This window comes from Columba livia, chromosome 25, assembly GCF_036013475.1.
Source record: "Columba livia isolate bColLiv1 breed racing homer chromosome 25, bColLiv1.pat.W.v2, whole genome shotgun sequence".
NCBI classification, from domain to species: Eukaryota; Metazoa; Chordata; class Aves; order Columbiformes; family Columbidae; genus Columba; species Columba livia.
Genome location: NC_088626.1, coordinates 4,941,714 through 4,963,195, shown reverse-complemented (window position 1 = coordinate 4,963,195; position 21,482 = coordinate 4,941,714). Strand labels below are relative to the sequence as shown.

General features: G+C 62.9%; 4 protein-coding genes across 7 annotated transcripts in view; 3 read left to right on the top strand and 1 right to left on the bottom strand.

Annotated features, from left to right (window-relative positions):
• Positions 1 to 414: 414 nt before the first annotated feature.
• Positions 415 to 5,218, top strand: LOC110360947 (cytosolic purine 5'-nucleotidase-like). Of its 3 annotated transcripts, XM_065041189.1 has the most exons (18): positions 426 to 1,280; positions 1,631 to 1,704; positions 1,779 to 1,896; positions 1,979 to 2,074; positions 2,176 to 2,267; positions 2,360 to 2,417; positions 2,514 to 2,607; positions 2,720 to 2,773; positions 2,847 to 2,930; positions 3,040 to 3,081; positions 3,151 to 3,243; positions 3,358 to 3,424; positions 3,492 to 3,662; positions 3,797 to 3,848; positions 3,928 to 3,988; positions 4,083 to 4,259; positions 4,396 to 4,497; positions 4,580 to 5,218. In XM_065041189.1, the coding sequence occupies exons 1-18, from the start codon at positions 1,216 to 1,218 to the stop codon at positions 4,628 to 4,630; spliced, it is 1,551 nt and encodes a 516-aa protein (XP_064897261.1). In that variant the 5' UTR covers positions 426 to 1,215; the 3' UTR covers positions 4,631 to 5,218. The 3 variants fall into 3 exon arrangements, with proteins under 3 accessions (XP_064897260.1, XP_064897259.1, XP_064897261.1); XM_065041188.1 differs by having other exon boundaries at positions 415 to 1,280; positions 2,562 to 2,607; positions 3,040 to 3,243; XM_065041187.1 differs by having other exon boundaries at positions 420 to 1,280; positions 3,040 to 3,243.
• A 136-nt stretch (positions 5,219 to 5,354) lies between these two features.
• LOC135576369 (formin-2-like) lies at positions 5,355 to 9,447 on the top strand. 2 transcript variants are annotated; one of them, XM_065041191.1, is made up of 3 exons: positions 5,355 to 6,488; positions 7,605 to 8,883; positions 8,997 to 9,447. In XM_065041191.1, exons 1-2 carry the CDS (start codon positions 6,281 to 6,283, stop codon positions 8,852 to 8,854), a joined length of 1,458 nt encoding a protein of 485 aa, XP_064897263.1. In that variant the 5' UTR covers positions 5,355 to 6,280; the 3' UTR covers positions 8,855 to 8,883; positions 8,997 to 9,447. The 2 variants fall into 2 exon arrangements, with proteins under 2 accessions (XP_064897263.1, XP_064897262.1); XM_065041190.1 differs by having other exon boundaries at positions 7,605 to 9,447.
• Positions 9,406 to 15,508, bottom strand: LOC110360946 (uncharacterized). The gene is made up of 2 exons (XM_021291738.2): positions 15,131 to 15,508; positions 9,406 to 10,390 (listed from the first exon to the last, which is right to left on the bottom strand). The coding sequence occupies exons 1-2, from the start codon at positions 15,308 to 15,310 to the stop codon at positions 9,623 to 9,625; spliced, it is 948 nt and encodes a 315-aa protein (XP_021147413.2). The 5' UTR covers positions 15,311 to 15,508; the 3' UTR covers positions 9,406 to 9,622.
• Positions 11,321 to 21,482, top strand: part of NUDCD3 (NudC domain containing 3) — a 29,696-nt gene continuing 19,534 nt past the window's right edge. The window contains exons 1-2 of the mRNA XM_065041192.1: positions 11,321 to 11,569; positions 13,626 to 13,912. Of these exons, the coding sequence (XP_064897264.1) occupies positions 11,372 to 11,569; positions 13,626 to 13,912 (485 nt within the window). The 5' untranslated portion in view covers positions 11,321 to 11,371. The remainder of the gene's footprint in view (positions 11,570 to 13,625; positions 13,913 to 21,482) is intronic.

Genomic DNA, 21,482 nt, shown 5'->3' with positions numbered 1-21,482 from the left:
GGCCCTGTCCCTTGTCACATGCCCTGGGTGGCAGCTGGGCCTGGGGCAGCTGATAAGAGCCCCACGTGTCCCCACGTGTCATGGGGCTGGCACCCCAGCCCTGCATGGGGGTGTTATCAGCACCCCACAGCTGGGGGTGGGGGGCAGTTCTGGCCCTGTTCCAGCCCTGTGCCCTCCTCCTGTCCCCTCTGTGTCCCCAGGCTGTCCTAGTGATGCTTCTGTCCTGGGGGCTGGCTCTGGTCAAGGCCAGACACGTCAGTGGGTGGCACTGGGGGGTGGCGCAAGAGCCACAGGCGATTGCAGCGGGACCTGGTGCTGGGCTGGGGGGGGAACACCTGCGGCTTCTTGGGGCACTGAGCCCTGGCTGGGGGGACAGGAATGGGGACATATCCCCTGGCACGGGCCTGGTGACACTGCGGGGGGACATGCCCCGTGGGGATGGGGACACGTGGGGTTTGGGATGTGACACTGTGGGGATGGGGACATTTCCCACCGGGCCTGGGCTGCGTCCCGCGGGCTGTGGGTGCCCCCTCCTGTCCCTCTGCTGTGACCTGCCGGGGTGTCCCCTGGCGCTGGACCCAACCCCCCCCCGCCCCTCACCGGGGCGTCGGGGCTGGTCCTTGACCCCGGTTAATGATTCGCCCCCGGGCGCTGCCAGTGGCCCCGCGGGCAAACAGTGGCCCCGGGGCTCCGGGCCGGGGGGGGGCGAGGGTGCTGCTGGCTGGACCAGGGCCATGGGAGGCGCGTCTGGGGGGATGGAGCCGCTCCTGGGGGGCACAGCCCCATTTGGGGTGTGCGGGCACCGCGGGGATGGGGCCCAGGGACACTGCCCTTGCGGGGGGGCACAGTCCAGGGAGGGAGGGAGCCCCTTTAGGGGAGTGCGCCACCCCATTTGCGGGTCTATGGAGGCGCGCTGCGCCGTGGGGGCGTGTACCTCGGGGGGTATTGTCTCATTCGGGGGGAATCACCCCATTTGGGGGTGCACGGGGGCGGTATTGCCCCATGTTGAAGTGTACCTTGGGGAGGTATTGCCCCATTTTGGAGGGGACACGTAGCGGGGGAACCACCGCCTTATTTTGGGGATCCCCACGCCGGGCGCCCCGTCGCGGCTGTTGGGCCCCGGGGGGGCCGGGCCGGTGCGGGGGGGCCGGTCGGGGCGGTCCCGTGGGGCTCCGTTAAAGCGGCGGCCGGAGGCGGCGGCCGGAGGCGCCAGCGATGGGCAGCGAGGGGGAGCGGGGCCCGGGGGACCCGCGGGCGCTGCGCAGGGACTGTCAGCACCGGTGGGGCCGGGGGGGCGACGGGGGGCGGGTGGGGGGGAACCCGGGGGGGGTCAGGACCTGGGAGGGACCCCGTGCGGGGACACTCGGGGGGTGAGGGGCCCTGAGAACGCCCCCCGTGGACATGCCCCCCCAGGGTGTTGAGCACCCCCCTCCCTGCCCTGCCCCCCCCCACCCCCCCAGCTCCATTTCCAGCTCAAAAGCCCATTTTTCTGCTCCAATAACTCGCTGTGGGGCCCCTGGGCCAGGGCGGGTGCGCAGCGCCCCCGAGACAGGGGACAAGGGGACAGTCCCCATCCCCTCCTGTGTGCCCGAGACCCCCCCAGCTCACTCCTCCCCCCAATCACCCCCAGGATTTTCGTCAATCGGAGCCTGGCGCTGGAGAAGATCAAATGCTTCGGCTTCGACATGGACTACACCCTGGCCAGTGCGTTTCTTTGGGGGGAAACTGAGGCAGGGTGGGGGTGGCGGGACCCCCCCAAGCCCTGTTCCCCCCCACAGTGTACAAGTCCCCCGATTATGAGGAGCTGGCGTTCGCTCTGCTGCTGGAGCACCTGGTGTCCATCGGGTACCCCCACGAGATCCTCGCCTACAAGTACGACCCCACCTTCCCCACCCGGTGAGTTGGGTTCATTTTTGGGGGGGGGGTCGTTACAGGGGTGTGTGTGGGACCCCCCCCACTGACAGGCTGTGTGGCGCAGGGGGCTGGTGTTCGACGCCCTGTTTGGGAACCTGCTGAAGGTGGATTCTCATGGGAACCTGCTGGTCTGCGCCCACGGGTTCCGCTTCCTCAAGGGGTGAGTTTGGGGACCCCCCAACCCCGGGGGGGGGACAGACACCCAGCATGGGGGGGGACACACCCTCAGTGTGGGCTGCGGCTCCATCGTTCCCTCCCCAGGGCTGAAATCCTCCACTATTACCCCAACAAGTTCATCCAGCGGGATGACATGAAACGCTTCCACATCCTCAACACCCTCTTCAACCTCACAGGTGAGTAAAATTCCAGCCCCCCCGGTCCCCTCCATCCTCCCCCCACCCCACTGAGGGGTTCTGCCCCCGCGTCCCCACTGACCCCCCCGCAGAAGCCTACCTCTACGCCTGCCTCGTGGACTTCTTCACCAACTGCTCCCGATACATCAAGTAAGATGGAGATGGAGGGGGTTGAACCTGATGGATTTGGGGTGTGGGGGGGTCTTCACCCCCTTCACCCCCCCCAATTTTTCCCCACCGCTGCAGCTGTGACACCGGCTACAAGCACGGGAACCTCTTCATGTCCTTCCGCAGCATGTTCCAGGACGTGCGCGAGGCCATGGACAGCGTGCACCTCTCGGTGGGTGCCGTGGGCCCCCCCAGCCCACGTGGGGTGTTCCTCTGGGGGGGGTGATGCTGAGGGTGCTGGGGATGTCCCCCCACCCCAGCCGGCCCGTCCATCCCTCCCGCAGGGCTGCTTGAAGGAGAAGACATTGGAGAACCTGGAGAAATACGTGGTGAAGGACGTGAGTGTCCGCAGACCCCACGGCCCCCCCGCGGTCCCCCCGTGCCCCCCCATGCTGATGTGCCCCCCACCAGCCCCGCGTGCCGCTGCTGCTGAGCCGCATGAAAGAGGTGGGGAAGGTCTTTCTGGCCACCAACAGCGACTACAACTACACCGATGTGAGTAGGGGGGGCTGTGCCTGTCCCCCCCCGGCCCTGGGTTCAACTGGGCAGGCGGGGGCTCTGCCCTCCCTGGGGACAGCAGCAGTGACACCGGGCGTCCCCGCAGGCCATCATGTCCTACCTGTTTGACTTTGGCGATGGGGACAAGGTGGGTGTGACCCCGCTGGGGGGTGCGGGGTGCCACGGGCACCCCCTCGCTGACCCCCCCCACCCACAGCGGCCCTGGCGATCCTACTTCGACCTCATCGTGGTGGACACCCGCAAGCCGCTCTTCTTCGCCGAGGGCACCGTCCTGCGCCAAGTCAACACGGTGGGGACCCCCCTGGCACTGCGGGGGGACCATTTGGGCACGGGGGGGTGGATTTGCCGTTGGGTGGGCACAGATGACAGTAGCCACTGTCTCTGGGGTCCTTTTGTCCCGCAGGACACGGGGAAGCTGCGCATCGGGACATACACGGGGCCGCTCCAGCACTGCGCCGTCTACTCGGGGGGTGAGTGTCTGGCGTGGGGGGGATGTGTCCCCGTCCCCACGGTGCCCCTGACGTCTGGATGTCACAGGCTCCTCGGACGTGGTGTGTGACCTGCTGGGCGTGAAGGGCAAAGACATCCTGTACATGGGGGACCACATCTTCGGGGACATCCTCAAGTCCAAGAAGCGGCAGGGCTGGAGAACCTTCCTGGTGGTGCCCGAGCTGGCGCGCGAGCTGCAGGTCTGGACGGAGAAGAGCGGTGAGCTGCGGTGACAGGGACCCTGCTGGAAGGGGACATGGCCCAGCCGAGCTGGGGGTGTCCCGGAGCCTCCTGTCCCCCTCTGTGACCGTCCCATCCGCCGGGACGTGCCCTGACACCCCGTGTCCTTGCAGAGCTGTTTGAAGAGCTGCGCAGCCTGGACCTCTTATTGGCGGAGCTGTACCAGTAAGTGACACCGGTGGGGGCTACAGACGCCAATGGGGGACCCTCCAGATGACCCCCGGCTGTGTCCCCCCCTCTCCAGGCACTTGGACAGCGGCAGCAGCGAGCGCCCGGACATCAGCTCCATCAAGCGTCGGATCCAGGTGACGCTCGGGGACACAAAGCTCGGCCCCCCCACATCCCCGCCATGGGGAGGGGGGACATGGGGTGTCCTGAGCGTCCCCGCTGCGCCCGCAGAAGGTCACCCACGAGATGGACATGTGCTACGGGAAGATGGGCAGCCTGTTCCGCTGCGGCTCGCGCCAGACGCTCTTCGCCAGCCAGCTGATGCGCTACGCCGACCTCTACGCCGCCTCCTTCCTCAACTTCCTCTACTACCCCTTCAGCTACCTCTTCCGCGCATCCCCCGTCCTGGTAACGCCGCTCCCGGACCCCCTTGTTTGCCCGCCGTGCCTCAGTTTCCCTCCCTGCGTGAGGCGGTGGGTGGAGGGGCTTGGTGGGCACCCAAGGGTGCTGTCCCCTCTCTGCCACGGCCTTGTCCCCCCCGCAGATGGCACACGAGTTGACAGTGGAGCACAGCCGCCTGGACGCCGGAGAGGGGGGCACGGCCCTGGCGCCCTGGCTGGCCCAGTGTGGCCACCCCGGCCAGCAGGTGGGTGACTGGGGACAGAGGGTTCCCAGCACCACGATGCCGGGGGGTCGTGTGCCCACTGAGCCCCCCATCTCCATCTCAGGTTGCTGGGGAGGACTCCAACGGGGAGGACGAGGATGATGGAGAAGCTTGAGCCCACCCCAGCGCCAACAAGGGCATTTGGTGGCCCCTGGGCCACTGGCTCTGCCACCACCTCCAGTGGCTGCAGGATGGCTGGTGGCCCTGGCTGTGTCACACGTCTCCCCATGCAGTGTCAGGAGGAGGGTCCCCCCAGAGCCCCTGGTCTGGTCAGCGCCCCCAGTTTCACTCATGACCCCCCATGGTGATGCTGGGAGCCCAGTTTGACCGGCCGGTGGTCCCAGCAGCTCCTGCCCCAACCACATCCAAGCTCTGGGGGCAGCCACTGCTCCCCAAAAATCCCTTTTACCCTCCTCCATTTTCTATTTATGAAAGATACTCCAACTCCTGGCACCGCGGAGATGTAAAATTAGCTGTTTTTAAAGGAAAACTGCTCTGTCCCCGAGTCTGGGAGGCAAAGGGCAATTCCCAAACCCTGGGACAAGCGCAAGCCCCTGGGCCACCCCAAGACCCCCCGGCTCTGCCAGCCCCCAGGAGGAGGGGACCGGGGCTGCCGCGGTCCCCAGAGCGGAGCCAGGACATGCGGCTCCTGCTCGGAGACGTGTCCCGGCATGGAGGGTTCTCAATAAAGATGCTGAGCCAAGCGCTGGTGGTGGCTGCGTCAGGAGGTGGAAGTCACAGCATCCTGGGGTGGTTGGGGTTGGGAGGGACGTCTGGAGGTCACCCAGCCAAAACTGGGTCACCAGAGCGGGTCGCGCAGGATCTCAGGTGGGTTTTGAATGTTTCCGAATCGCTCTGGGCAGCCTGTCCCAGGGCTCTGGCACCGCAGAGGAAAGAAGTTTCTCCTCATATTGAGGTGGATCCTCCTGTGTTTCAGTCTGTGCCCGTTGCCCCTCGTCCCGTTGCTGAAAAGAGTCTGCTCCGTCCTCTTGAGATATTTACAACGTCAATACACTCCCTCTCAGCCTTCACTTCTCCAGGCTGAACAGCCCCAGCTCGCTCAGAGTTTCCTGATGCTCCAGACCCCTCGGCACCTTTGTGTCCCACGGGGCTGTCTCCAGGAATTCCTTGTCCTTGAGCTGGGGAGCCCAGCGCTGGACCCAGTTCTGCAGCCGTGGCCCCGCGGGGCAGAGCGGAGGGGGAACACGCACCCCCTGACCTGCTGCTCACGCTTGTGCTGGTGCCCCAGGTGCCATCGGCCTCGGCCGCACGGGCAACGGGAGCAGAGGAACCGGCCTCAAGTTGCGCCAGGGGAGGGTGAGGTTGGATGTGGGGAACAATTTCTTCCCCAAAGGGCTGTGGGGCATTGGAACAGGCTGCCCAGGGCAGTGCTGGAGTCACCATCCCTGGAGGGCTGGACAGACGGACATGAGGTTCTCAGGACACGGGGCAGTGCCGGGGTGGGTTAGGGGTGGACTCCATGAGTTGTCTCTTCCACCCCAAACGATTCTGTGATTCCACAGTTTTATGGTGACAGGGCGCTCCAAGGCAGGGACACATTCCCTGTTGGCCCTGGCTGTAGAGCCAGCCCGTCCCCAGGAGCTCACCCGCACACTCCGCGGGTGCGGTTCGGGTGTCACCGGCAGAGCCCCGGCTCCCCCTAGTGACGGCGCCGCCGCTCGCACAGCGCCCAGCCCGCAGCCGGCAGGGGGCGCTGCGGGGCCGCAGGGGCGCCTCAACGCGCGCCCCGCCCGGCCCAACGCGCATGCGCAGTGCCCGCGGCATGCTGGGAGCTGTAGTCCTCCCCGCGCCGGGCCGGGAGGCCGCGTCTCCATGGCAACACCGCCCGCAGGCCCCGCCACCCCGTGCGGCCTGTCAGACCTCTGCCCCTTCGGAGGGCACTGAGAGCTCTTGGTGCCACGCACACCGGGCACACACCGCCTCCCCGCCGGGAAGGGCGGGCACGGCACAGGGTGAGTGCTCAGGACCACCCGCTGCGGGAGAAGAGCCCTCTCAGACCCAACAGGCTGAGAGATGGCGGGTCAGGAGCGAGTCAGTTCCAGCAGGACAGGGAACTGCTGCAGAGAGTCCAGCGCAGGGCAACAAAGATGCTGAAGGGAGTGGAGCATCTCCCGGGTGAGGAAAGGCTGAGGGAGCTGGGGCTCTGGAGCTGGACAAGAGGAGACTGAGGGGGGACTCATTCATGTTTCCAGATATCTAAAGGGGGAGTGTCAGGAGGATGGAGCCAGGCTCTTCTCAGTGACAACCAGTGACAGGACAAGGGGTAATGGGTGCAAACTGGAACACAAGTGGTTCCACTTAAATTTGAGAAGAAACTTCATTCCGGTGAGGGTGGCAGAGCCTGGCCCAGGCTGCCCAGGGGGGTTGTGGAGTCTCCTTCTGTGCAGACATTCCAACCCGCCTGGACACCTTCCTGTGTAACCTCATCTGGGTGTTCCTGCTCCATGGGGGGATTGCACTGGATGAGCTTGCCAGGTCCCTTCAACCCCTGACATTCTGGGATTCTGTGACCGACTGCAGGAGGAACCGCAGGACGGCTCCAGCTCACGTCACCTGCTCCACTCCAGACGTGGTTCCTCCTCCCGCCGGGGCCCAGCGGGACCCCCAGGCCTCCCCACAGCCTGTCCACAGGCTCCAGCGCCGTCACCACCGGCCGTGCTGGGACCTTCAGCCCCAACGCTGCCGCCGTGCTGCTCTGCCATCCATGGGCAGCTCCCAGTTGTCCCCGGTCTCTTCTCTGCCCCATCTCTGACTCTTCGCTATGACACGGGGCGAGATCTCACACTCGTCCCGCTCTCCAATGGCCTCTACAAGCAGGGATTTCAGTCTTCTGTCTGCATCGACAAGTCGTTTTGCTCTCGCCCTCCTGCACGGGGCTCCTGGCATTGCTGGTAACACACCGAAGAGACAGAGCAGAGTTTGGGCTCCACCAGATACACTCGTGTCTCCTCTGCGAGCAGGAGTTGGGCACCGGCTTGTGCAGCAGAACCGCGGCCCCTGCTCCTTGTGTTCTACACCACGCTCAGGACTGGGCCCTCAGCACCATCCAAAATGATTGTCTCCTGCAGAGCCCCCGGGTGACAACGACTTGTCTGGTGGTCACGCTGGTGGGCTTGGGGCTGCTGGGGACTTTGCAGCTGGGACAGAGTGTGACGGAAGGAGATGGGGATCTGGGGACACGAGCAGTACAGTCAGTAGAGCGGTATGGCATCCACTGGCCATGGATGCCTGGGGACAGTTCAACGTCTCTATTGCCTGGAACGGGGCAGACGTTGAACACGCAGCTCCGCTCCTGGCTGCAGGACTGTCCCAGTCCCGTCCCAATCCCAACCCAGTCCCATCCCAATCCTGTCCCAGTCCCCTCCCAATCCCATCCCAATCCTGTCCCAGTTCCATCCCAGTCCTGTCCCAGTCCCGTCCCAGTCCCATCCCAGTTCCATCCCAGTCCTGTCCCAGTCCCACCCCAGTCCTGTCCCAGTCCCATCCCAATCCTGTCCCAGTTCCATCCCAGTCCTGTCCCAGTCCCGTCCCAATCCTGTCCCAGTCCCATCCCAGTCCCGTCCCAGTCCCATCCCAGTCCTGTCCCAGTCCCATCCCATTCCTGTCCCAATCCCATCCCATTCCTGTCCCAATCCCATCCCAGTCCTGTCCCAGTCCCGTCCCAGTCCTGTCTCAGTCCTGTCCCAGTCCCATCCCAGTCCTGTCCCATTCCTGTCCCAGTCCCATCCCAGTCCCGTCCCAGTCCTGTCCCAGTCCCGTCCCAGTCCTGTCCAAGTCCTGTCCCAGTCCCATCCCAGTCCCATCCCAGTCCTGTCCCATTCCTGTCCCAGTCCCATCCCAGTCCTGTCCCATTCCTGTCCCAGTCCCGTCCCAGTCCTGTCCAAGTCCTGTCCCAGTCCCATCCCAGTCCCATCCCAGTCCTGTCCCATTCCTGTCCCAGTCCCGTCCCAGTCCTGTCCAAGTCCTGTCCCAGTCCCATCCCAGTCCCATCCCAGTCCTGTCCCATTCCTGTCCCAGTCCCGTCCCAGTCCTGTCCAAGTCCTGTCCCAGTCCCATCCCAGTCCCATCCCAGTCCTGTCCCATTCCTGTCCCAGTCCCGTCCCAGTCCTGTCCAAGTCCTGTCCCAGTCCCATCCCAGTCCCATCCCAGTCCCATCCCAGTCCTGTCTCAGTCCTGTCCCAGTCCCATCCCAGTCCCATCCCAGTCCTGTCCCAGTCCCGTCCCAGTCCTGTCCCAGTCTTTCAGGCAGCTCTGTGCTGAGGACACGGACCTGTGGAAGAGAGATGAACCTGCCCTCCAGCCAGCGCAGCCAGTATGAGAGACAAACAGGATGAACCAGGAGCTGTGGTCAGTTCTCGCTGTCCAAGGTGCAGCCAGACAAGGGCAGGAGGGTCTCTGCCCACCCCCAGCTCCCTCCCTCGCCACCCTTGGGGTGATTTGGGGTTATTTTGCTGTGGCAGGGAGGCAAAGCCGGGCTCTGGAGCTGAGCGCAGGGGGACCCCAGGAAGGGCCTGATTGTCCTGAGGCTCTGAAGGGCTTTGCCAGAGCCCTGTCCCCGCGGGAGGGGACGCTGCTCGTGTTCCAGTTGAACCCATTGCAGCCCTTGTTGTCACCTGTGTGTCCTTGTCCCAGGGGTTCTGTGCTCCTTCCTATGTGGGGCTGTGTCTGTGAGTCCTACTGGGAGCCATCTGTCCTGATCCCCTCACCAAAGGGCTGCTTCCCCTGGGGAAGGGGACAGGGGACCCCCCACCATTGCCTGCGGCACTGACTTGGCTCGGGTGGGGCTCGATGCCCTTTGGGGCTTTTGCAGCTCTTGGGACCATTTTCCAGCGCCCCCGTGCTCCCTCCCCCCACACAGACACCGAGCGGTTCTGGAGAAATGGCTTTTAATGGAAAAGAGAAAAAATTATATATATGTTCTCCCCCTGTGTCCCCCATGTTGGCCGCCAGAGCCCTGTGCTTGCTGGGTGGGTTTGGCCAGGTCCTCCTCTGCTCTCCCCCAGCTTTTCATTGTCCCCCCGCCAGGCTGGGCCGTGCCATCCCGGGGTGGTGGCAGGTCCCTCCCGGTGCCCCCGTGCTCCTGCGCTCAGGACCGTGTCGGTGGCCTGCAGGATGGGTTGGATGAGCGGCTCCACGGGCAGTGAGAATGAGCTGATGTGGTTGGGGTTGGCTCTGCCATGGCCACCAGGATCCCCAGGCTTGGGGACACTGCTAGGACCGTCCTGGGTCTAGGGAGCGATCCTGAAGCATCTGCTTCAGCAGCCTGAGGGTCCCCAATGGCTTGGGCATGGTGGGCAGCACAGTGGCTTGGGGGGACGTCACTGCCCGGGGGGACGTTGTTGCCAGGGATTGTCCCCACAGGGGTGTCTGTGTTGTGAAGGCTCAGCCTTGCAAACTGCCCCTCCAGGTGCTGGGGACCCACCGGGACAGCCCCGGGGCACTGGGGCCACCGCTCTCCCCTGAGGGCTGTAGGGTGTGAAGTGTTGCGGTTGGTGCTGGGGGTCCCAGGGGCTGCCCAGGCCAGGGGGTTCCCCCCCAGAGCCCCCCGGGATCCCACAGGGCAGCACCCACCGAGAAGCGGCACCGCGGCCGAGGGTGGTGCTGGCTGGTGGCAGCGGGTTGGTGTTTGTCCCCTGCGTGTGGGAGCTGCAGGAGTTGAAGCAGCGGCTGCACGGGGGCCTCTGCAGCCCCGCGTGGGCAGGTGGGAGCCGTGCGGGGTGGGGGGGGCCCTCCAGGGACACCCCCTGAGCTGGTCCCCATTGCTGACGGTCCCCGATTCTGTGATGGGCACGAGGGATGAGCTGCGGTGCTGGGGGACGGGGCTGCAGAGCGGGAGGAGACTCGCTTGTAGGAGCTGAAATGGGAGAGACAGCCCCAAGTTTTGGGGAAATTCTCTGGAAATCGGATTTAGTGGGCGCGTGTCCCCCCGGCGAGGGCTTGTGGAACCCCCCGTGTTTAATCTGCTGGAGGGACAGGGGTGCTGGGGGAGCCAAAACAGTTGTTCCTGTGCCTGCGACCGGCGGCAACACCACGAGCGATCAGCCTGGGGCCGGTGCCGCGGCTGCTCACCCGTCACCTCTTTCACAAAGCCGCGTCCAGGACAGCCAAAGCGTCACCTGCAGGTCTGTGGGCTGCTGGGGGGGAACGACAGAGGAGCAGTGAGATTTTGGGGAGTCTCACGGCGCTGGGATGCGGCCCCGGCTCACTGTGGCGTCCAGATGCTTTGGCCAGGGGGGTCGGGCTCTGCTCCCCAGGAACAAGCGCCAGGAGCAGAGGAAACGGCCTCAAGTTGCGCCAGGGGAGGTTGAGGTTGGATGTGGGAACAATTTCTTCCCCAAAGGGCTGTGGGGCATTGGAACAGGCTGCCCAGGGCAGTGCTGGAGTCACCATCCCTGGAGGGCTGGACAGACGGACATGAGGTTCTCAGGACACGGGGCAGTGCCAGGGGTGGGTTATGGGTGGATTTGACGATTTTAAAGGTCTTTTCCAACCAAAACGATTCTCCGACCCAGGGCCCCGGGCGGGAACAAGGGACACGGCCGTGTCACACACACCAGAAAAACTCCCATTTCCCGCCACGACCATCACGGGGCACTCGGTAAAAAGCTCCAACCTCCCCCAGAGTGCCCGCCCTGCCAAAAGCCACCGGCCACACGCGTGTCCCCGCCTGGAACCGGCGGCGCCCCGGGACCCGCGGGAGGACGCGGCGCCGCCGCTGCCCGCGCTGACACCGGGCCGGGCCCGCCCTACCGGCCGGAACGCGGCGGTGCGGGGCGACTTCCGGGCGGGCCCGGAAGCGGAAGCGCGGTTGCCGTGACAGCGGGTCCGAGCCGCCATGGAGGCCGCGGCCGCGCTCACCGACATGTACGACCAGGCGCTGCTGGGGATCCTGCAGCACGTCGGCAACGTGGAGGAGTTTCTCCGCGTCCTCTTCGGCTTCCTCTACCGCAAGACCGATTTCTACCGCCTCCTCCTGCGGCCCGGGGACCGCCTGGGCTTCCCGCCCGGCGCGGCGCAGGCCATGGCGCTGCAGGTACCGCTCGGGGGCTCCCGGGGCCGCGGGACCCGCCGCGCTGTGCCGGTGGCAGGTCCGGCCGTGGCGGTTGTCGTGCGGGAGGCCCCGGTGTTGTCGCTCGGTCTTACCGGTGTTTGTCCGCTCCGTGTCCCCGGGGCTGGCGGGTGTTTGGCAGCGGGACGGCCCGTTCTTGCAGCCGGGGGAGAGCGGGAACGAGAGCCGGTAACCGGCCCTGCCCGGGGGTGTCACCCGGAGACGTGGGGACAGACAGGGGCTGGGGCTCCCGGGAGCCTGCAGGGGGGAACCGCGGCTGGGGGGGCTGGTTTGGGGTCAGTTTGGTCACGGGAGAGGGGACAGAAGCCCCAGCGTGTCGCTGGGTGGTCTGTGACTCGGCGCTGTTCCCCGCTGGCACCAAGCTTTATTAGCAGGGTGGAAACAAGCTTATAAAAGTGGGAGTAAGGCTGGATTTGGGGTGCTGCCCTGCCCAGAGCAGGGCAGTTTCCCTGGCTGGCTGGGGGTGACACAGGTTGGCAGGAGGTCCCTGTCCCTGGGGTGGTCTGTGGCACCAGCGGGTTCCTTGTCACCCCCCGTGTCCCAGGGTTCACCCCAGTGGCGGGGCGCGCCGGGCTCTGCAGGCAAACGGGGAGCTGGGGGGTCTCGGGCTGCTGAGGGGGGAACACAGAGCCCAAACCATCGGCCGTGGGGCAGTGGTGGTGACAGACGTGTCCCATGTCCCCCCTGGGGACCATTTTGGGCCTGGGCGTAAGGAGGGGGGACAGCGCTGTGGCCACAGCGTTCGTTCCGCAGAAAGGTGTTGGCCAGGGTGGCCTCGGAGCTGCAGCCGCAGGGCCCTGCAGTGCGGGGGGCACTTTGGAAGGGGCTTGGCCCCCGTCCCGGCTCGATCGCAGCCCAGGGGGCGACGTGGGTTGGAGGTGCCAGTCTGCGCGGAGCTCGCGGGAGCTCGGACTGTGGCTGCGGGGAAGGACCAGGAGCGGGCACCGCGGCGTCACACACGGCGACAGCGATTGCAGAGACAGAGGCAAACGGAACCGGGGGCACAGTGCCCGGCACTCACCTCTCCCCTATCCTTGTCCCACGGGCTGGTCCCCACGCGGGGAGAAAGCCCACGGTGAGGAGCGTGAGCGCACACCGCGATCGACCCGCTCCCGTTACACCTCCGGTGTGCAGGGGGAGGCTGGACCGAGCGGCACCACCGGTCTGCGCGCGGATCGGGGTCACTGTCCCACTGAAAGCACCAAAACCGGCTCCGAAATCTTCCTGGGAAGCGCGGGAGAGCTGCGTCCCGCACTCGTTCCCTTTCCAGAGCGTGTTTATGGTGACAAACGACCTGGCGGTCGGGTGAGAGAAGCTTCAGCTCCTTCGAGGAGCAGGCGCAGGTCCCGGCTGCTTCCCTCATTTTGGGGTTTAACTTTTCACCCCGGGCTGTGCCAGAGGGACACGGTGGGCAGCAAACCACAGGCTGGGGTAGCATCTCACCCCCCGCACCTCAGCGGGCGGGGAGGGATGGTTTTGTTGGCCTGAACCACTCAATTCTGGCTCAAAACCTGCCATGAGGTGACTCTGCTCCTTCTCCCGTTCTGCCGAGAGAGCTCGGAGTCCGTTTGGGTCAGCGAGCCGTCCCGCAGCTTCTCCTGGGGCAGCTCGTCCTGTTTGGGCTGAGCTTTGGGCTCACAAACAGCCCCTCGGTGCTGGGACAGGTGGCTGGGGGGGCCCTCACTCCCTCCAAGTCCCTTCCCAGCCAGGAGTCAGAGCTCATTGCTTTTCCATGGAGCCCTTTTCCCAGCGGCAGGGGGATTTAAATGATTGTGAAGTGACTGCCAAGAACTCAGGCTTCCTCCTGAGGAGTGTTTAACACCGTGTGAGTTTTAAAATAGTCAGCGGCTGGTTTTGTCGGCGATTGAAGCAACTCAGGGTCGGGAATGGAGAACGTGCGGTGTCCAGAGAGTGGGGAGACAGTCACAACTGCCCCAACAGCGCCATGTTTGTCCTCTCCTTCTCCCCCAGCTTTTCTTGGCAGCTCGACTACCCGCTCCCTTCACTTTTTCTCTTTCAGGCCTTCAAAGTCTTTGAGCGAATGGCCCGGCAGGATGACGAAAAGCGGCGCCGAGAGCTGGAAGCCAAGCTGAGGAAGAAGGAGGAGGAGGAGGAAGCCGCCGTGGCGGTGCAGCTGTCCCCCGCGGTGCAGGAGGTGGAGGTGGAGACGTCAGCAGAGCCTGTCCTGGCACCCGATGCCGCGGGGGCGCCAGAGTCGGTGACTGTAGCCCAGGACACAGCCCCCAGCCCTGTGGAGCCCCCCGGGGCCGCTGCCCCGGCAGAACCGCAGCCGGCAGCGCTGCCCACGTAAGGCTCTCCGTTTGTTTTGTGTTTCTGGTGAGGGCGGAGGCAAAACCACCGGGGTGGCGGTTGCTGTCCCGCTCTGCAGCCCTTTTTGGGAGGGATGGTTCTTTCCCGTGGGCACTTGGTCCTTCGGGAGGCCATGAGGTTTTCTGGCATGATGTGGGAGGGCAGGGGGTTGTTCTAGGGGGGCTTTGGTGGCTCCCCCCCTGCTCTGAGCGGGAAAGGTGGCGTGTCCCCGTGCCCAGCCCCACAGGGCCGGGCTGGTGGTCACCCCAGCACCATCCTGTGACCCTTTTGTCACGGAAATTCAGCCTCGGACCCTCCTGCTGTGCTTTGGCATCCTGGCAGCCAGGCGGGAGCTCGCACAGGGAGCCGCGGTGCCTGCGGTTGGCATGGGCTGGCCTGGCCACGGTGTCAGACAGGGATGCCAAAAAGTGGTCTGGAGATATGTGGAGGTCCCTGGACCAGCCCTTTGCTCCTTTGAAGATCAATCAAGTGCTGTAGAGATTTTTATCTTTAGCTCTGTTCTTTCACCAGACTTTCAAAGGGGGGTGAAGCAGCCTTGATTTGTACAAAAAATGTCCCTGTGTCAAGGTCCTTCCAGGGTATCTGTGACTCTTCCAGCCCGGCTCCGTCACAGAGCAGCGGGAGTCGAGCTCCAGCGGTCTTTATGAACCGTTTACATGAGCGCAATGGCCTGTGCAGGTTCTGCTCGTCCTTCCCTGATGTCACCTTGTTCCTGAGCCGAGGCAGAGTTGTCCACCCGTCCCTGGGGGCCTCGCACACCCCTACATTTCAAGCTCCCGTGTCTCCTCGCTGCCCAAGTCGGTGCTTTATCTCACCCCCCAGGCCAGGTTTAGACACATCAACAGGGAGAGCGAGCGGCCAGGAGAGCCCCGAGCCCCAGCAGAACCAGGGTGGCGGATGCCCTCGAGGGGCAGAGAGGTTATTTGGGGGCTGTCAGCCCTTGGTGTGTGGAAGCGGAACCAAAATCTTGGGGACAGTGGGACAATAAGTGGCAGGAGCGGGAGCCTGGAGCTGAGGGCACGGCTGCGGCAGCTCTGGGATGGACGGGGAAGGTGCCGGCTGCGCCCGGGGAAAATGCCAACCGAGTAACTCGATCCAACGGGGAGGAGGAGGAGGAGGACTCGTGCTTAAATCCACCACTCTGACACACAACCCGCGGGATAAAAATAAGCCAGAAGCCAAAAATGAACTCACCTGAACAGCCACCTTCTGCTTGCCTGTGCCGGAGCCGTCCTGCGCGAGAGCGATTGTCCCCGGGGCTGGCAGTCTGACGCCTCTCCCGGCACAAAATGAATGAGCCGAAAAAAGCTCTGATGGAGGTGACAGGTCTGTACGGCCGGGCTGCGTGGCCACGGCGCGGATGTGCGTTTGCATCCCGACTTTATCCGGAAAGGAAAAGAGGGGGAGAGACAGGAGGCCGTGAGCTGGCAGAGCGCTGGGCGCTGCATCCCCTTGCGCTCCGTGGCCGTCGCGTTCTGCCCCATGAAACTTGGACTCGCGTGTGGGGGCAGCAGCTGCTGCAAGTGGTGTTATCTGCCTGAAAACAGATGTCAGGGCTGCGGGAAGGAATCCAGAGGGATTAGGAAGGAAGCCGAGGGCGATGCAGGGACAGGATGTGTCTGATAGGGACAGTTTCTGCTGCGGGTGGGGAAAAATGGTCTCGCGCGTTCAGCCGGGTTCACAGCGCAGGGCTGTCCTTGGATGCTGTTTTGTGGCCGTGGTGTGAAACGCTAAGCCCTGTGTGGCAGCTCTCCCGCTGTGAAAAGAAGGTGCCAGCAGCCAAATACAGGTGCCCCTGTGGTTTCTCCACTTCCTCGTCCTGCCCGCGCCTGCTCTGGCTGCCCCAAATGTGGTGGTGGGTGATACAGCAGCATCCTGGCTTGTGTCACCAGCGGTGTGGCCAGCGGGCCCAGGGCAGCGACCGTCCCTGTGCTGGGACCTGGGGAGGAAAAACCTCGAATCCTGGGGGCAGTTCTGGGCCCCTCAGCTCAGGGCTCAAAATGGCGGCACCAAAATCACCTCAGGGCTCAAAATGGCGGCACCAAAATCACCTCAGGGCTCAAAATGGCGGCACCAAAATCACCTCAGGGCTCAAAATGGCGGCCCCAGGGGTGGCGGGATCACCTCATGAAAGCCCTTGAGGTGCTGGAGTGAGTTGAGAGAAGGGAACGGAGCTGGTGAGGGGCTGGAGCACAAGTGTGATGGAGCGGCTGAGGGACCTGGGGGTTCAGCTGGAGAACAGGAGCTGAGGGGAGACCTTCTGATCTCTGAACTGCCTGAAAGGAGCTTGGAGCCAGGGGGGTCGGGCTCTGCTCCCCAGGAACAAGCGCCAGGAGCAGAGGAAACGGCCTCAAGTTGCGCCAGGGGAGGTTGAGGTTGGATGTGGGAACAATTTCTTCCCCCAAGGGCTGTGGGTCATTGGAACAGGCTGCCCAGGGCAGTGCTGGAGTCACCATCCCTGGAGGGCTGGACAGACGGACATGAGGTTCTCAGGACATGGGGCAGTGCCGGAGGTGGGGGAAATGGGTCAACTCATTGATTTTGAGCATCTCTTGCAACCAAAATGACTCTGTGATGCCATGCGCAGGAGGACCTGGCCAGGGAGGTTTTGCAGCGCGGTTCTTTCCAGGCCAGAACAAGGTGTCTGTGAACTCTAAGTAGGGCAGGAGCAGCCAACAGGTTTGTCGAAGGGCTGTAGTTGGTTTTGGTACCTCTGGGGGGCACTGGAACCCCCGACAAGCAGCAGAGACCAGGAGCTGGGTGTCCTGGGCACCCCCAACAGCCTATTAATAATTTAACCGTCTGCTTAATTCTGCACAGCCCCTTCTGAGCAAAACGCAGAGCCACCAGCCTGGTTCCGAGGGGTGCATGAATAATGCGCAGCTCCAGCAGCAAGAATGCAGAAAAGAGCTTAAAATGAAAATATTTTCCATCTCCTTTCCCCCACCCCCGCCACAGAAAACCGCTGCCGCCAAAATCTATATAAAAACTTGCTCATTCTGTCAACCTGACTGCGCGGTAAATGTAGGGCAGGTACCATCCCAGATCTGCCAGCTCCCATCAGAGCCTCGCCGTGCGTTCCGGAGCATCTCGCCAAGCGCGGCGAGACGGTGGCAGCGTTTTTGGGGTTGATCTCAAAGGGGAGAGCAGAACCAAGGCAGATTTGTGGGTGCAGACGGATGCCCGAGGGCAAGGAGGTTCCTTGTTGTCCCTGAATCCCATGAAGTGCAGGTGGCGCAGTTCCCTTTGCCCCGTGAGCACTGCGGTGACTTTGGGGTGACCCACGTGCCAAGAGGGGGACCCCAGCTCTCTCCTTCGTGCCACAGACAAAACTGGTTCCTCAGCCCAGCTTGAGGTTGCCCTGGCTGTCCTCACCTCTCCGGGGGAGCGTGTCCCCGTTGTGTCCCCCACCACAGGGCTGTTCGTCCCGGGAGGTGTGCGCAGGCTCCGGCTCTTCCCTGCTCTGGTCCCCAAAATTGTCCTCACCTGAGCTCAGCTCCTAATTTTGAACACCCCCGCCGCCCAGCACCCTCCCCTTCCCCCAGCCTGGATCTCATCCTGCATAGATTTGCTCTGCAGCATTTAAAATAGAGCCCAGCAGCCCACGTGTGACACCGGCAGCTCGGCCTGGGCGCTCGGCTTGCGCTTTATGGCTCTGTTCCTGCCTCCTCTCTGCTCCTTTCTTCCTCCCAGCGTGAAGTGGGGGGAACACTCTTATCCTCCTGTTCCATGAGCCCCATCCCTGGGGTTCCTCTGTCTGCAGGCAAGAGGTTGTGGCAGCAGGTTGGTGGTGGCAGCTCTGGAAGTCTGTGTGTGGTGGTGAATGTCCCACCTTCAGATATTTCTCTGTCCAGCCCTTGTGTCTCTCCAGGCGTGCTCAGGACGGGGCTGTTTGGGATGCTCTGGTAGAGATCATCTCAGATCTTGGGATAACAACCCACTGCAAAGAGCAGTTTGTCTGTCCAGGAGGGTTCCTAGAGAAGGATCTTTGGGAGCAGATAGATAGTGAAGGATTCTCCCAGAACATGGTGGTGGGTCCCTCACACCAAGAAAGCCCTTGAGGTGCTGGAGCGAGTTGAGAGAAGGGAACGGAGCTGGTGAGGGGCTGGAGCACAAGTGTGATGGAGCGGCTGAGGGACCTGGGGGTTCAGCTGGAGAACAGGAGCTGAGGGGAGACCTTCTGATCTCTGAACTGCCTGAAAGGAGCTTGGAGCCAGGGGGGTCGGGCTCTGCTCCCCAGGAACAAGCGCCAGGAGCAGAGGAAACGGCCTCAAGTTGCGCCAGGGGAGGTTGAGGTTGGATCTGGGAACAATTTCTTCCCCAAAGGGCTGTGGGGCATTGGAACAGGCTGCCCAGGGCAGTGCTGGAGTCACCACCCCTGGAGGGTTGGACAGACGGACATGAGGTTCTCAGGACATGGGGCAGCGCCAGGGGTGGGTTATTCTTGGACTCTGATCTCGAGGGGCTTTTCCAACCAAAATGATTCTGATTCTCTGGTTCCTCCCACGCAGAGTGGGGAGAGGAGGCTGGAGGGGGGGACCATGGTGAGGAGGGGCTGTTGGCGGCTCCATGCTGCCCAATGAGGCCTCAAAGGAGACCCTGCTTGTCTTTTGCTGTGTGTGACCGGGGGGAGACGCTCCCAGTGCGGTTGTACCAGGGAAGGGAACAAACCGGCAGCAGCGTTGCCCGTGTCCCATCCTGTCCCCATCCCGGTGATCTCTGCTCCAGCATCGGCTGCTCCCCGCTCTGCCGTCCCCGTCACGGGGTGTCAGGGCTCGGCCGTGTCCGACAAAACCCCCGTGTGTACTTTCCGGCTCACTGTCCCCCAGAACAAACTGGAACTGAAATGTGTTAATCTGCTGAACTGACTTTTCTGAGCTCCAGCCCCTGCAGCCGAGGTTTAACCCTTTGTGGGCTGCGCTGGGGAGCGTCCCCAAAATAACCCTGGGAAATTTCTCTGAGGCTCTTGTGTAAATCTAATGTGACTTAGCAACGGCTTGGCTTTGCTGGAGCCCCATATGGGATTTATTTTTCATTGCGAGGTGCAGGATGGACTTTCTGGCACAGCTTCGTCCTCCTCGGGGTGCCGGAGGAGGGAATTTCACTGCTGGTCACCCGGAGCGGGACTGTGGCGAGAAGGTATCGCTGCACACTCACTGCTTTGGGGGCAGTTTGGTTTGATTTGGAGGCGGCGTTATCCCAAAGTCTCTTCTCTCAAGCCTTTGCCAGCAGAACAAGCCGGGGAAGGGAACGGAGCTCTGGCCGGGATCTGCCCGGCCCAGAAGCCACTTAAACCGCTTTCCATCCCCCGTGTCCCCGTGGGCTTTGCCGCTGAGCTCGCCCAGCAGCGCAGGGTTCGTGCCGTTCTTCCAGCCTGACCCAGAAAGACGAGAGCTGATCCCGATCCGTATTTTTAATGGAGAGCGTGTCCTGGTTCTGATTCCTGCGCCGCGCAGAGGTGCCGCAAAGGGAATTCCCCCAGCGCGGCCCCGGCCCGTCACGAGCCGCAGCGGCACACGTCCCCGCAGGACGGCCTGACCTGGTGCCGCCGAGCTCCATCTGGCCCCGCATCCCGTCCCCACCAGCAGCAGACGCTCGGGGAAGCGGAGGAGAACAGAACGAGGCGTGCGGCGATGCTTCCTCCGGCTTTTCCCCCTGCCACCACGAGCCAGAGCGAGCGTTTGGTCTTTCGTGTCTCTTGGTGGGTTATTTTTGTCCCTTTTGTCTCTGAATTTCAACCCTCGCAGGCCTGGGCTCTCTCCACGGCGACATCCTGCAGCAGGTTCATGGCCGTGCAGCTCTGGAACCCGTGTGTGCGGGTGGAGAGGCAGCGAGCAGTTCCCCGTTTCCCTTCTCCGCCCTGTGCGGGGTCTTCCCATCACGTCCCTTTCCCCATTTCAACCCATTTTTCGGCTGAAAAGGCCTCGTTTGTTTGGTTGTTTCTCCCTTAAGGATCCTCGTGCTCCTCCTGGTCCTACACCATCCTCCAACATCCCTTGTCGATGCCGGCGTGTCCCCGTGCTCTGCGTGTGTGTGAACCCATCAGGGTTCTCCACTTCTTACCCCAGTTTTTGCTCCTGGGCTGTCGCCGCCATCCCAGTGAGGCCAAGAACCTTTTTCCAGCCACACAGTCCCCCCACCAACTCAACCAGCATCACTTAAACCCTTTTCCTCCCGACTCTGACGTTCCAGGCGGGAGCTGCAGCCCGTGCCGACCAGGAACACGAATTTCATCCAGACCTCCGTCCTCTGACGTGCCCAGGAGAGCAACAGCGGCGTGTTCTTGGCTCATGGAGTCACACGAAGGCTCTTTGGCTCTCGGCAGCTGCAGTGCTGGATTTGTGGTGCCGTCACGTTTGGTTTCAAGGAGAGACGTGCCCAGGTTATACTGGGAGAAGCGGGGAAACTTCTCTGGAAGTCCAGTCCTCCCCTGCCTTTCTTCTTGCAATGGAGAGCGGCTGCGGCTTCCTGCTGGGAGAATGATTTTAACACATAAACCTTCTCCCATCGCGGTGGAAACTCAGCTGCTTGGGAAGCATCTTTTCAAAGGGCTGAAACGCTCGAGGCGAGGATGAGATCCCCCCAAGCCCTGTCTGGTGCAGCCCTCGACTCTAACGAGCCCTCGACTCTAACGAGCCTTTTCATGGCTGATGAGGAATCAGTCGGGGCCCAATTTTCCGGCGTTTTTCCCAAGGAATCGGACTCCGCGTTGCTGAGATCAGCAGCGGAGCAGCAGTTCCCTTGTCAGGCACTGAATCGCTCGGGGCTTTGCTTGCCCTACCAAGGTACTGAGCTCCAAAATTAGGTCCCAGGACCAAAAATAACTAAATTAAAACCTATAAATTTTTTCTCTTAACAAGCAGAAAAATCCCAGGGCTGGAGGCCGAGGGACAGCGTGTGCCTGGTTCTTATTTAAAAAAGCAATATCTGTTTGCTTGTTTTAATATCGCCTTGTTCACCAAAGGAAGCAGCATAATATGGAAAACTACCCGGTGTGCTGGGTCCGGCACGGCCGGTTGTGCCATTGGGCGCTGGGAGAGTTGAGGCCGAGTTCTGTCTGTGGTTTGGGGTTCTGAGAAGCCACCTTGTCCCCTGCTCCCCAAATTTCAATCCTCTTTACATTTCTTTGGCTTGATCCCCCTTTTCCATGGGAGCTTTAATTGAATCTGGCCCGGTTTGTCTTGGAGGAGACCTCTGAAATCCAAGGTTGTATAAGCTCCATGCAAACGCTATAAGATCCCAGGGGGACTTTTCCGAATGGTGACGTGTCCTGCCGTCCTTGACCTAAATATCCCAGCTGTACGTGAAATCCAGCCCTCTGGTGCCGACGCTCCGAAACTCTCCTGCGAGCCGGTGCTGGCATTTCAACCCGTCTAATGTCAGTACGTTGGCTCCGTCGAACGGCTCCATAAATAACTTGGGAAGCGAAAGGGAAGGCTCAGAGCTGCCCTGAAGAGCACGTTTGGAAAAGAGCAAAGCTCTGAGCTGGCAGGGAGCGGCACGGGTGTCTGGTCCCATGTTGGGGGACTGGTGGGACTCCAGCCAC